The sequence below is a fragment of the Mus musculus genome, chromosome 4, assembly GCF_000001635.26.
Source record: "Mus musculus strain C57BL/6J chromosome 4, GRCm38.p6 C57BL/6J".
NCBI classification, from domain to species: Eukaryota; Metazoa; Chordata; class Mammalia; order Rodentia; family Muridae; genus Mus; species Mus musculus.
The window spans coordinates 124,694,455-124,708,611 of NC_000070.6; the positions used below are offsets into that span (position 1 = coordinate 124,694,455).

Consider the following 14,157-nt stretch of genomic DNA (forward strand, 5'->3'; position numbering starts at 1 on the left):
CTGAGGCTTGGTATCCACATCTAGTTGTAAAATAATAAAATAATACTATACCCTCAGGATTTTGAGGTTTAAAAGACATATGTTTTCAGTGCTTAATGTTGGGTTTACTTGTTAGCAGGTTCACAATAAAATTGATTTGTTTCTGTTTTTGTTTTGTTTTGTTTTGTTAGTTTGTTTTATTGGGGTTGACTTAGTCTGATTAGGTTTGATGTTTTGAGGCAGTGTCTAGCTATGTAGGCCTGGCTGCACTGACACTCATAGATCAAGCTGGCCTCAGATTCACAGTGATCTCTTGCGTCTGCAAAGAGCTGGGATTACAAGTGTGTGACAGTGTGCCCAGCCATCCTGTTATTTTTGTCACCACTAAAGCTACCTTTAAGTAGCACAAGAGAGAGTTGGACCCAGCCAAGCATCACAGCAATGTTTGGGTTTGTTTGTGCTCTCCCCCCCCCCATGCCTGCCACCCTCCACCCCCACCCCCACCCCACCCCCGTATGTTTTCATCTGTTGGCATTTGGAATCTTTTCCACTATGGGAGACTAATCTTCAGCCAGCTCCTTGTTGTTTTTGTTTTATTGAGACAGGATGTCACAATGTAGTCCTAGCTGTCCTAGAAGTCACAATGTAGACCAGGCTGGCCTCGAATTCACAGACATCCACTTGCCAAGTGCTGGGATTAAAGACATGTACCACGACACAGGCTTCCAGACTCTTTAATTGCATCCATTTTACCTGACCCTGGTAAAGTCTCTCCTACTGAAGAACACATGGAAGCCCTCTTCAGAGAGTCCAGGGGACAAGTGGATATGAAAAAGGTCACAGTACAAAAAGTCTCTTTCCTGCCTCTACACTTGATCTTTTTTTGCCCAGTTAGGTCCACATGTGTGAGGGAAAACTCTGTTTGGTTTGTCATCCTTGGAAACAAGCTACTTCATCATCTAGTCTGGTACTACCTTCCTAGCCACATCTCAAGAAGCTTAGCTATCTGATAGAATGACCGGATGGTAGCTGTATCCACTCCTGCCTTGTCCCCTGAAGAAGTATTAGTGACCAGCTGCATCTGGGGAAGCCATCGTTGTACCCTGGAGGTGGGGGACTCTAGAGATAACCCTAGATTGGCATTGTACAACTACCACCTATTAGCTTGGCATTAGGGCCACATCGTAAACATCTTTGTAAACCAGTTCGTATGTTTTTTTTTTTCAAGACTAAAAAAATGGGTGATAACGACCACACACGGGACACACACAGCTTTTAGCCATGTGCGCTCTCTGCTTCCCTGCCATGCTCCGCCTGTCACTCATTTTTTCCCTCTGTTACACCCTCGTGGGCTTGAGAGCACAAAGAACGTTTCTAGAGATTTGAAAGAGAGTATTTACTAAGCTCGAGGCTTGCGAGGGCTCTGCACATTGCAACGTTAAGAGTGAGCAATAAAGCCGGGGAAGAAAGGGTATTTTCTCACTAGGAGGAAGGAGGTCTTGTGGTTGCAGGCACCAGAGAATGATTCAGCACCCAGAGGAAGCCATGAGCCGCTTGGCAGAAGAGACCCAGCGCAGTCCTTTGAAAACTCTTGCAAAGTAAGAAGACCGACTGAGATGGGGCTTCTTGAGTTTGAGGTAGGGAAGTGTGCGTCGGGAGCTCCTGGATGGGAGGGAACCAGCATCGCCCCCTCCCCCTTCATTGAAGCCGGTCGGTCTCCAAGCACTGGGCTTCCAACTCCGGCTCAGACACACCTGTTTCTCAAGAGGGCGGAGAAGACAGATGGGGAACAGGAACGGAGAGTCCATGAGGCTGATCCCTGAACTCCCTGGGGCACGTCTTTCTGGGCCAATGGAAAAAGAGTGAGCAGGGAAATGTGAGCCCACTGGAAATGGAGTGGAGAAAGGGCACAGCCTCCATGCCCTGGGTCTCCCTCCCCCAGGCTGGCCAAGGCCACAGATCTCCTAACTTTCTCTGACCTTTAGACTTTAAATCCTAACAACAGAACCTTAGCACTTGACCATGAAAGGGAAGGGGGGAGGGTTCCCGCCTACTGAAGACTTAGTGCCTGGTCTTACCCAGTCCCCCAACTACAGTATCCTTGGAGGGAGAGGCTGCCTTCCAGAGGTCACAGACTGCCCAGGTGATGGGTAGCATCACCTTTGGCATGGAAGCTTTGACGTCTGACAGCCTGAGTTTCAATCCTGACTTTGACATTCTTTTTTTTTCTTTTTCTTTTTTTTCTTTTTCTTTTCTTTTCTTTTTCTTTTTTTTTTTTTTTTGGGTTTGGTTTTTCGAGACAGGGTTGTTTCTCTGTATAGCTCTGGCTGTCCTGGAACTCACTTTGTAGACCAGGCTGGCCTCGAACTCAGAAATCCGCCTGCCTCTGCCTCCCGGGTGCTGGGATTAAAGGCGTGTGCCACCGTGCCTGGCAACTTTGACATTCTTGACTTACTTAATATACTTGTGTTCCCCTTCCCCATCCCTCTCCCTCTCCCTATTCCCTCTTTCTCTACAGGGCCTCACTTATGTAGCTCACAGAGATCTACCTACCTGTGCTTCTTGAGTGCTAGGATTAAAGGTGCAGGCCACCACAGAGCCAACCTCCATTTTCCCATGTTTGTTTGTTTATTTGTTTGTTGTTGCAGGCTACATGATTTTAATGGAATAGATAATTATACAATAACATTTTATTTAAAGGGGCTGGAGAGATGGCTCAGTGGTTAAGAGTACTGGCTGCTCTTCCAAAGGACTGCAGTTCAATTCCCAGCACCCATGTGGCAGCTCACAACTGTCTGAAACATCAGTTCCGGTGGATCTGACCCCCCTCACACAGACATAAACACAGGCAGAACTCCAATGTACATAAACTAAAAATAAATCATAAAAACTATTTTTAGGGCCGGGCGTGGTGGCGCACGCCTTTAATCCCAGCACTTGGGAGGCAGAGGCAGGTGGATTTCTGAGTTCGAGGCCAGCCTGGTCTACAAAGTGAGTTCCAGGACAGCCAGGGCTATACAGAGAAACCCTGTCTCGAAAAACCAAAAAAAAAAAAAAAAAAAAACTATTTTTAAAATACAGAATATTTTATGAATTTGCAAGTCATCCCTGCACAGGGACTGTGTTAATCTCTGTATCACTCCAATTTAGTATCCGTATGGCTGAGTCAAGTACCATTTTTCTCACCTTTGAGAAGAAGATTAGAAATGTGTATTTAAGGCTGGTGAGACAGCTCAGTGGGTAAAAGCCCTTGGCTGACTCCAGGGCCAGCAAGATGCCTCAGTGGGCACAAGCACTCGCCACCAAGCCTGACTATCCCCAGGGACTGCATGGTAAGAAGAAAGAACTCATTCCCACAAGTAACACCCCTGATTTCCTACTTGTGTATCCATTCACATACACACACACACACACACACACCCCACTTTTAAAGAATTTATTGTATTTTTATTTATGTGTTTTATTTATGTTTGTCTTTATGTGAGTAAATGTCACCTGTGTTCCTGTCTGAGGAGGCCAGAAGAGGGCATCAGATTCCTTGAAGCTGGAGTCACAAGCACTGTGAGGGGCCAGATCTATCTGCTGGGAACTGAGCTCAGCTCTTCTGGGAGGAGCTACACACTGGCTACTTTTTAGGTCAGCCTGACACAAACTAAAGCAATTTTGGAAGAAGGAAGATCAATTAAGAAAATGCCCCCACCAGATTGGCATGTAGGAAAGCCTATGGTACAATTTTTTGATGGTTGGTTGATGTGGAAGGGCCCTGCTCACTGTGGGTGGTGCCACCCCTGGGCTGGTGGTCGTGAGTGCTATAAAACAACAACAAATAACAACAAACAACAACAACAGGCTGAGAACTCATAAGAAACAAGCCAGTAAGTAGCATGTTCCACCATGGATTTTGCCCAGGCTCCTGCCCTGACTTCCCTTGAGCCGCTGCAATGTGGAATTGTAAGCTGAAATAAGCCCTTGGCTCTCTAACTTGCTTTTGGTCATGGTGTTAGAAAGCTAACAGCAAGCAGGCTCATGCACCAAGCCATCTCTCTAGCCCCCACACCCCTATTGCATTTTTAAAGAGAACTGACTCCAGAGGGTTGTCCTCTGACACAAGCACACAGGTACACTAGCACTAGCATGCACATGTGAGCCCACATACACACAAACCACCCAGATATACACCATATATATATGTATGTGTTTATTGGATAATTACATGAGTTTATATATGTGAAGTATTTAGGGAATGGTGCAAACTGGAAGCTCAGAGTTTTGGCTCTTGGTAAAGGCCTTCAATAGCACTTCAAGTCATAAAAAAAAGAAGAAAGACCCCAAGATGAAGCACCTTTACTGCTCACTAACAACTCTTCCTTTCCTGAAGGCTCTGCCCTAGTTATAGTTTCTATCGCCGGGAAGAAACCATGACCAAAAAGCAAGCTGAAGAGGAAGCGGTTTATCTGACTTCTACTTCATCATAGTGCATCACTGAAGGATGTCAGGACAAGAACACAAACAGGGCAGGGACCTTGAGGCAGGAGTTGATGTGGAGACCATGGAGGGGTGCTGCTTACTGGCTTGCTCCTCATGGCTTGCTCAGTCTGCTTTCTTATGGTATCCAGGACCACCAGCCCAGGGATGGCACCACCCACCATGGCACTGGGCTGGCTCTTCCTCCATCAATCACTAATTAGAAAAATGCCCTACAGGCTTTCTTACATCCTGATCTTATGGAAGCATTTCTCAATTGAGGTTTCCTCCTTACAAACAAACAAACACCTCTAGATTGTGTCAAGTTGACACAAAACTAGACAGTACAGTTTCCCACCATTGTCCCCACTTCAGGTCAGGACAGACAGACCCCTCTCGCTGTCTACTCCAACCAGGAATGATAGTGTTTCCTGCATTCCTGTACATAGAGCTCCCTAGACCTGGGAGACAAGTCCCAGAGGAAGGGCTCACCCTCAGACTGTCTGATAGTAGGTGCCTGGCAGGGAGTGGCAGGGGGTCCAAATGAAAGCAGTGTGTGACATTCATCCCTCATTTACTGCAGGTCAAACACTGGAGTAGATACTGGGAATGCAGTAGTGAAAAAAAAAAAAAAAAAAAACCGACCCAACCTCTGCCCTCGTGGCATTTGCAATTTAAGAATCAACAACATTTAAGCAATCCTTTAACTCTGAAAGAAAACCTGGCCTAGAGGCTGTCTTAGGACCTAGCAACCAGACCCCTGATACAGAAGGGAAGGCGCCACACCAGCCTTGAAGGGTCTTAATCCCCAAAATGCTAGCAAGGCTGGATGCAGCCTTGAATTAGGGGGGGCCTCTCTGGACATCTGAATCATCCCCGAGACGCAAAGGTTATTACCAGGGTTAGTTTGTTGTCTCTTGTTTTGCAAACAGCACAACAGAGCTCCCCCACCCCCACCCCGCCCTCCAGATCAAGGCTATTTATTCCTAGTGACAAGCCTGAGGATCCCAAGGGGGGTGGCCTCAAGGACCTGGATGGGCCTCGTGTCCCTGGCAGACACTAGTCCTCCCTTCCCGGAATAGGGTAGAAGCTGGAGGATCAAAAACTGCACAAGTTCCCTCCCTTCTTAACCACCCCTGCCTGCACCAACCACTCGCACTGTTCACACACCCTCTCGAGAAACCCAAAGCCAGGGAGGCCGAGGATTAGGGTCTCCCTGAGCCTCAAAGGTCAAAACTATTCCTGGGCACTATAGAAACCTCAGTGCCAGGGCACAGTTGAGGATGGGGAGGTTGTTGCCTGTGCTTTCGCCAGTCGCTTATAGAATAAAGCCCTTTGAAATTGAGGAGGATAAAGGCTCGCTCTCTTTAGCCCAAGTTTCTAGAAAAAAAAAAAAAACCTTGATCTCCGCTGGTAAGGCAGAATCAAAACCACGCCTCCAGCCGGCTGGATTAAGGCCTCCTTCCCAAGCTAAGGTTTAGTGTAACATCTGGGGATGAGCTAGAGGGAAAAGAGGAAGGGAGGTCTGGTCTCCAGATGGACTCTAGCTAGTCCTAGGAGCTCTGCACCCCTGGCCTGAGATCGCTTCCAGCCGTCCCCCGGGGTCCGAAGGGCGCAGGAGGCGGGTTAAGCTGCAGGGGGCGAGCAAGGAGTGGTCGAGGAGGTCAGAGCACCAGGTTCGACTGGGCTGGGCTCGCCGCAGGCAGGAGGGGGCGGGGTCTGGCCCTTGCGGGCGGGTTGGGGGCCCGGGGGCGGGGTCCGGGCGGGGCGGGCCCGAGCACTTCCTCGGAGGCTTAGGGCCGCGCGCCCACTCGCCCACACAGTCAGTCGCAGCCGGCTACCTCGCCGCTGCTCTCTCGGCCCCCCTCCGCCTGGCCCACAGGTAGGAGCCGCCGGGCGATCGGCTCCCGCCCCACCCACGCCGCGCGCGCCCAGCTCCCGCGCCCGCTTCGAGGTGAGAGTCCCCCGCCCCAGCTGCGCTCGGACCAGGGTCGCTCTCTGGGCCCCTCACCCCTGTCTTCTGCTGGGGCATCCCGAATTCGGGACCCCACGCGCCTGCACGGACCCCACCGCTCCGCGCCTCCCGGCCGGGCGGGGACCGCCAGAGTTGCAAGGGGTGGGGACCAAGTTTGAACTAGAAAAGCTACAGAGATCAGCAGGGTTGGAGAAACTGAGGCTCTTAGGGAGCCTGGTAGAACAGACAAGGACGCGCGCCCCAGGAGGCTACCGGGACCACTCCAACGAGGGCAGAGAATGGCCGGATGAACTTCTCGAGGCACGGCGGGGACCCGGGTTCTGGGGAGCATTTTAAGAAGCAAATGTATGGCCCCAGGGAACTCATTGCTAGCACCCTTCCCAGGGCCTTGGAGGGCCCCGAGGCTGGAGCTTGTTAGACTAGCGCTAAATCTGCCTCCCGGAGGCCTAAAGAGACTCTCAGGTCAGAGACATAGAGACGTCGAGAGAGACCAAGACTTGGATATGAACAGGGATAGAGATCCCCAGAGTGGAGGCCCTACTGGGACACAGCTCCAGAGATACAGGAACACCTTCACCCAAACACAAAGACGGGTACTGACTAAGCTCAAGGGTACTGAGAGGTACGGAGTGGAGGCTAGAGTTCGCTGAGGAGAGACACCTAGTGTGTTCACTGACAGCTGCCCCAGGCTTGAAAGGGTGGAGGCAAGGCTAGGGGGAAATTGACTCTTAGCCAGCCCATCCCCCAGGAGGCAGAGGACCTGAGGCTGTAAAGCTGAGCTGAAGAGAGAGAGAGAGCCCCATACACACACAGCCACTAAGACAGCGCCAACTTATTTTTAAACTCAAATCTTGGACGCTCTGCTTCAGCCCTAGGGGACTCTGGGGTGAATGAAATGTCCCTCTCCTGTTCTCGGAGCAGCTGCAGGATCTGCTCCCTTCGCCCTAAACTGCTTTGACTTCCAGGCCCTGTGGGGAAGAGGGGCAGTGGAGAGTTTGGGATTGGTGCCTGGTTGGGGGGGGGCTCTAATTTCTCCCCTAAGTCTCTTGTCAAGGGGGAGGGGTCTTCTCTGAGTTACAGCTGTGGGGTCTGGCCAGGGTCCTCCTGGACTTGGGATGGGCGGGGGGGGGGGGTTGCGGGAGGCGGGGAAGGGGGATATACTAAAGGGTTGAGCAGTTGGCATGGGTAATTGGAAAGACTTCTGGGTGTCTTCCAATGGCAGGCTGGCAGCCGGGGAAGACAGCCAGCTCTAGTGTATCTCCTGTTCGCCCTCCCTCCCCCCCAAAGGATGACTGCCCCTTCCACCACTACCAAAGCATTTCTAGGCAGAGTTCCCCTCTGATGGATAGGACACTTCTGCTCCAATTGCTGAACAGCCTTGGCCATGCCCCTAGCCTGCCCCTGGTATCTTGTACTGAGCTCTAAAGGGGACCTATACTCTGTCCTTCCTTTTCGTAAGCTGAGATGCAGTGGTCGTGGGGTGTGTATTTTGTAGATGACAAGGAATCTAGCAAGTATGTGCTCCTGGGAACTAACCATCTCTAAGGTCTTTAAAGTCCCCCCCACCCCACCCTGGTATCCCACTGGCTGGGCTAGAGCTTACGATGTGTACCAGTGGTTCCCTCAGACTTCACTAAGACTCCCAAGGTCACATCCCAGGTTAACTCTTGCTTCGGGCCTACCTGAGACTACCACTGTTTGGCTCCAGTAGGAGTTGAGGGGCTTGTTGTAAAAATACAAGTGACTAGCGTTTACTTACAGTGATTAGCGTTTACTACAGACTTATTACAGAAGCTGTCATGGGGATTATCACATTTTAGCTTGACAGCTGTCCTAGGAGAGGGAGGTAGTAATAGTATCTCATTTAACTGGTTGCACCTATACTCTCAGGGAATGAAAACTGTATACCCAAGGTCACAGGATTTCAAGTCAGGTGTATTTTTTGTGACTCAAGCAAGCTGTTATCCACTGGACACCATACAGAAAGATATCCTGCCACTCAGCTCTGAGAAGTTCACTCTGTGTGTGTGTGTGTGTGTGTGTGTCTTTTTTTTTTTAATATTTATTTATTATATCTTAAGTACACTGTAGCTGACTTCAGACACACCAGAAGAGGGCATCAGATTTCATTACGGGCGATTGTGAGCCACCATGTGGTTGCTGGGATTTGAACTCAGGACCTCTGGAAGAGCAGTCAGTGCTCTTAGCTGCTGAGCCATCTCTCCAGCCCTGTGTGTGTGTGTGTGTGTGTGTGTGTGTGTGTGTGTGTGTGTGTGTGTGTCTGTCTGTCTGTCTGTCTGTCTGTCTGTCTTACTTAAGTCAGGTATGGAGATAATGTGTGTTCGTGGAAATAGCAGATTGGGGTCATTTGGAAGAGCCACTGTCTTCTCTAAACCACACCCTCCTACCCCCCCACTCCTCTACCCCTTCACCTCCCCACCCCTCCAGCCCCCTCACTCCCCCACCCCCCACCTGCTCCCAGGAATACAAACTGTCTCCTAGCTCACCCTTTTAGTCCCCCAGCCTTGCCAGGCATTGTGGGGGGAAGGGGGGTTGGGAGGAGATAGGAGACAAGTGGGCCTTGGTGCCCTTCACTCTGTCCTCATTAGAGACATAGGGACTGGGAGATTCTGGGAGGAAGCAGAAGACACACCCATACCCTATTTGGGGTGCCTCATCTCATTGTGGTGACTGGCTCTGAGGGGGTGGATCCAGGGCCAGCCTGGGCCTGGGAAGGTAGCTGCTGCCGCTCCTGCTAGCCAAGCCCGGAAGGAAGGGCTCACAAGTGGACACATGGCCACAGGCCACCTGTGTTGCTGTCTGTTGTCCAGTGGCTAACAGCCCAGGCAGTCCTCAGATGCTGGGCCAGAGGAAACCAGGACCTGAATGACAGGGGAGAGAGAAGGAGGGGCTCTCTCCACCCTTCAGCATGACCGCTACCTGAGGACTCTCCACTTTGAAGACTCCCACTTTGGTCGCCTTATGTCCTGCTTTGGGTGTGAACCAGGTGTTCTCCCTCCTTGTTGAAGGGAAAGTTCAAACTCATAAGCCACAAAGAGGTGAGCCCTTCAGGTTTGGGACATCTGTTGCTGCCTGAAGTCTGAACTCTAAGGCAGACCAAGGTGTTTGGTGAGAACTTCCTGTATTTGCTGAGCGGGTATGTGTGTGTGTGTATGTGTGTGTGTAGTGTGTGTTGCCTTTCCTTCATCTTAAGCCAGGGCAGCCATGGAGAAGGGGGATGGTAGGTTCCTCTGTGCATCCCCCCCACCCCTTTTAACTTCCTCCAGCCTCCTGTGCGACAAGGACAGCATCCCCACCCTGTGGGCCCTGCGGGGATCTTCTTCACTACCCAGCCCTTTGAGAGCTTGCTTCAAAGTGGAGTAGGGTGGAGCTGGAGAACTCTGACTTTGGGGCCGGGGGAGACTGGAATTGGCCAGCACAAGAGACTGGGAACCCCATTTCACTGCCCCCCCATTCTTCTTGCTCCTGTTCCAGAGGCGGCAGTGTTGGTGACCTCATCCCACAAGCATGCTTTGTTCCTGAGAAAATGGAAAGTGTCTGAGGTTTGGTGGGGGGCTGGGAGTCTGCAGCGACAGTGCTCAGGACTCCCCTTGTCTTACTCCCCCTTAAGAAGGGACCCCACTGGGGCTCCTGGGGCTCCTGCCTTCTCAGCTTTCACTACTCTGACCTCAAACTCTGAGAAATCAGGGAAGGTGGGCAGAGGCTGCCTGTCCAGATTTAGGGGGCTTTGCAGAGCTTGCAAAGGCACCTGGCAGGAGGTGGGCAGGGGACACTGCCCTGTCCATGTGTCTCCTCTTGCCTTCTGCCTCTCCCCCCCACCCCCCAGGGCATCTCAGTTTTTTCCCTTTTTTCTCCCTCTGGCTGGCAAAAAGCTGACATCTGGCCCTCCTGCTGCCACAGCTGCAGCAGCTGTCACAGCCAAGACTGCCCGGGGTTGGTGTGACCAGAGACACAGCAGAGGTGGTAGGGATGAGGATGAGGGTCCAGCTGGGGAAGTTTGGCTGTCTCCAGCTTGCAGGGTTTCCTTCCTGCCTGAACCGAAGCTGAGCCTTGCAAGTTCTTGCTGCTTGGCTGATTCTCCTGGGAGGGGAGGCCCGACTTCTCGCACGAGGAGCGAGCGCCATTCATCAGACAAGCATCTCTCTAGCACTCCACTATTTCCTGCATCGGTAGCAAGTTGGGGGGGGGGAGCACACAGAACACAGCTCATTCCACATAAAACTCCCCAGATCGGAAGTCTAGATAAATATCCCCTAATCTAAACTCCTATGACTCCTATCCTGGGAGGCAGGAGGTGAGAATGCTGTCTATATGCAGTAGGGTTGGTGGCCTCTGTCCTGGCCTTTGGCACCCTAGGGACAGTCCAGAGAATTGAAGCAAACCTTAGGCTAGGGCAGGAAATGAGTCACTGACCCAGGAAAAGCCCCCTCCCCCCAGATCAGCCAGGGCCTAGATAAGAAAACAACTTCTGCTTCCTGGTTTTTTTCCTGACCTCTTCCTATCCTCACAGTCAAATATAAAAATAAACATGGAAGATTCGAGCATACATGGAGCCTACTGCCGACTACTCTAGGGTCCCCAGAGCAGTTCCGCTTCCCCATCGCCACATGCTCTGACCTGGCATCTTCTATGCCCCCCCCTTTTTTTTTAATGCAAAGAGGTTTTATCCAGAGCTGTGCTGCAGTCCTTCTAAGTGAACTCTGCCCATCTTCCTCACAGGGCTCACTGGGCACCGCCACCATGAGCGAGGCATTTGACTGTGCAAAATGCAACGAGTCCTTGTACGGCCGCAAATACATCCAGACAGACAGTGGCCCCTACTGCGTTCCGTGCTATGACAACACCTTCGCCAACACCTGTGCTGAGTGCCAGCAGCTCATTGGGCATGATTCAAGGGTAAGGACCGGACCAAACGGGTGAGAGAGTAGGTGAAGGCTGGTGGGAGAGGGCCAAAGATAAATCCACCAGCCTGGGTGCTGTCTCCCCGAAGGAACTGTTCTATGAGGACCGCCACTTCCACGAGGGCTGCTTCCGCTGCTGCCGATGCCAGCGCTCCCTTGCCGATGAGCCCTTCACCTGTCAGGACAGTGAGCTTCTGTGTAATGAGTGTTACTGCACAGCCTTCTCGTCCCAGTGTTCTGCCTGCGGGGAGACTGTCATGCCTGGTACGTCCCGGGCTTGGGAATTGCTGAGTCAGGTCTTTTCGTCTGCCTGTCTCATGCATGCATGGGGGGGGGGGGCGGGGTTGATGTGGGTAGAGACCTCCACACGCTGTATGTTCCTGGAACGTGTGTGGAACTGTTGTGCATGTGTGCTCTTGAGAGCTTAAGGCACCACAGGGATTGGCACACTCAGCTCTACATAGGAAAGCTTGGCAAGTACCAAAGGTGTATTGGACCAGTAGGCCTAGTGAACACATAAGGACTCAACAGATGCATAGCGGCTGGTGTATCGGACCAGTAGGCCTAGTGAACACATAAGGACTCAACAGATGCATAGCGGTTGGCATGCTTGCTACACATGGGCGTTAGCGTGTGTGTGTGTGTGTGTGTGTGTGTGTGTGTGTGTGTGTGTGTGTAGACCCACATGTTTGGTGTACTGAGATTCTCCGGCTTGCCGCATTGACATTTTGGGGGCAGAGATTAAACTATAGGCTTCAAATGTATGGTGACCTTAATGCATGTGGGGATTTAGCATGTGTAGAATGATAGACCTAGAATATGCAAAGGCTTAGTGTGTACTGAACATGTCATACCCAGGGCATTAGGCTTTGTGTAGGCGGTTGCCTGGTTAGTGGGATCTTGCGTGAGTGTTATACTGGTAGTTCTGGTACTTAATGGCTTATTTAACATGTACTGGAACAACACAGAGGCTTGGCATATGTTAAGATAGTATTGTCAGAGTTCAAGACCAGCCTGGTCTATAGAGTGAGTTCCAGGACAGCCAGAGCTATACAGAGAAACCCTGTCTCGGAAAAAAAAAAAAAAAAAATAGTAGTGTCAAAGACATGGAGTTTTAACATGTGTGCTTAGCATGTGCTGTACCATCTTGCAAGTTTGAGGGGAGAGGTTGGCGTATGTAACATACATGGTAGTAGTAAGTGTGTATGTATGTATTTTGGTTTGGTTTTTTGAGACAGGGAGCCCTGGCTGTCCTGGAGCTCACTCTGTAGACCAGGCTGGCCTCGAACTCAGAAATCCGCTTGCCTTTGCCTCCAGAGTGCTGGGATTAAAGGCATGCGCCACCACTGCCCGGCTCATGGTAGTAGTCTTGCTTGGTGTCCATGGCTACAACTCTACTTGGCAGAGTGGCCCTCTCGAGTTTGGGCCAGAGTCTAAGTGGGATTCCTGTTCCCCACAGGGTCCCGGAAGCTGGAGTATGGAGGCCAGACGTGGCATGAACACTGCTTTCTGTGCAGTGGCTGTGAGCAGCCGCTGGGCTCCCGCTCCTTCGTGCCTGACAAGGGTGCCCACTACTGCGTGCCTTGCTATGAGAACAAATTTGCTCCTCGGTGTGCCCGCTGCAGCAAGGTTGGGGCTGGGCCTGGGAATTCAGGGTAAGACCTGTTGTGGGTGGGAGTCCTCACCCCGCCCTGCCCCTGCTGATGGATGATGTCCCCACAGACGCTGACCCAGGGTGGAGTGACATATCGTGATCAGCCCTGGCACCGAGAGTGCCTGGTCTGCACTGGGTGCAAGACGCCCCTTGCAGGGCAGCAGTTCACATCTCGGGATGATGATCCTTACTGTGTGGCCTGCTTTGGAGAACTCTTTGCACCCAAGTGCAGCAGCTGCAAGCGCCCCATCACAGGTGGGAGCGGCGGCGGCGAGGGCGCAGGTAAGAGTTCGGATGTAACACGGGTGAGGTTAAGGGGCAGCAGTGGCCCCCAGACCTGCAGAGCTAACCTCCAGCCTTCCTCCAGGACTCGGTGGAGGCAAGTATGTGTCCTTCGAAGACCGACATTGGCACCACAGCTGCTTTTCCTGTGCCCGCTGCTCCACCTCCCTGGTGGGCCAAGGCTTTGTACCAGACGGAGATCAAGTTCTATGCCAGGGCTGCAGCCAAGCAGGCCCCTGAGTGGAGGATCCTGACTCTCCTCTTTCCCAAACCAAGAGTTCAAGACTTTGGCGCCTTTTCTGAACCACTTCTGGGGCCCAACCCCTCCCTAGAACGGGCCCTCCCCCAACCCCCGCTCCCCACTCATTGGGACTTCAGGATTCAGTCACCCAATTTTAACACACCCCAGTGGTACTCCCCGACCCAGGCCCCCAAATCTGGGCTGTTGTGGAACACCCATGACTTAAGCCTTTCTCCAAGTCTGGATTCCAGAAATGTTCCCCACATCAAGGCTCTGACACCCCAGCCCTCCAAACCTGAACTCTGAGGCCTAGGCCTCTTTAAGTCAAGACTTCTAGGGTAGATTTTTTTTTTTTTTTTTTTTTTTTTTTTTTTTTTTTTTAGTTTTTCTGCAGGTGCCTAAGAAGTCTTCAAAAATAGATTGTACACCCGGTTTGACCTCACCCCCATCCCACTGCTCTCTCTGAGCTGCAGCTGTATGTATAGCAGATTAGGGGCTCCCTGGTTAGAGGGTTGTAAGGTACAGGGTGCTGTCCAGCCTCTGAGTACCATGTTATTTCAGCTCCATGTTGCCCTGCAACAGGAAGCAGGAAGGTTGCTCGCCCTGTTTCCAGAGATTGCAATAAAGCAGTGTGAGGGGA

General features: G+C 51.6%; 1 protein-coding gene across 5 annotated transcripts; it reads left to right on the top strand.

The window, feature by feature from the left end:
* Positions 1-1,509: 1,509 nt before the first annotated feature.
* Positions 1,510-14,157, top strand: Fhl3 (four and a half LIM domains 3). 5 transcript variants are annotated; one of them, XM_006502766.4, is made up of 6 exons: positions 1,513-1,616; positions 11,159-11,335; positions 11,430-11,604; positions 12,800-12,969; positions 13,063-13,276; positions 13,362-14,157. In XM_006502766.4, the coding sequence occupies exons 1-6, from the start codon at positions 1,596-1,598 to the stop codon at positions 13,514-13,516; spliced, it is 912 nt and encodes a 303-aa protein (XP_006502829.1). In that variant the 5' UTR covers positions 1,513-1,595; the 3' UTR covers positions 13,517-14,157. The 5 variants fall into 5 exon arrangements, 4 of the variants coding, with proteins under 4 accessions (XP_006502832.1, XP_006502829.1, NP_034343.2 ...); XR_003954878.1 differs by lacking the exon at positions 1,513-1,616 and adding an exon at positions 6,198-6,397 and having other exon boundaries at positions 12,800-12,995; positions 13,362-13,693; NM_010213.3 differs by lacking the exon at positions 1,513-1,616 and adding an exon at positions 6,245-6,397.

Excerpts from the sequence above, each read along its gene's own strand:
- Fhl3 (XM_006502766.4), top strand. The coding sequence starts at position 1,596 with ATGGGGCTTCTTGAGTTTGAG. Across the intron at positions 1,617-11,158 it reads TGGGGCTTCTTGAGTTTGAG|GGCTCACTGGGCACCGCCAC; the intron begins GTAGGGAAGTGT and ends TCTTCCTCACAG. Across the intron at positions 13,277-13,361 it reads CGGCGGCGGCGAGGGCGCAG|GACTCGGTGGAGGCAAGTAT; the intron begins GTAAGAGTTCGG and ends GCCTTCCTCCAG.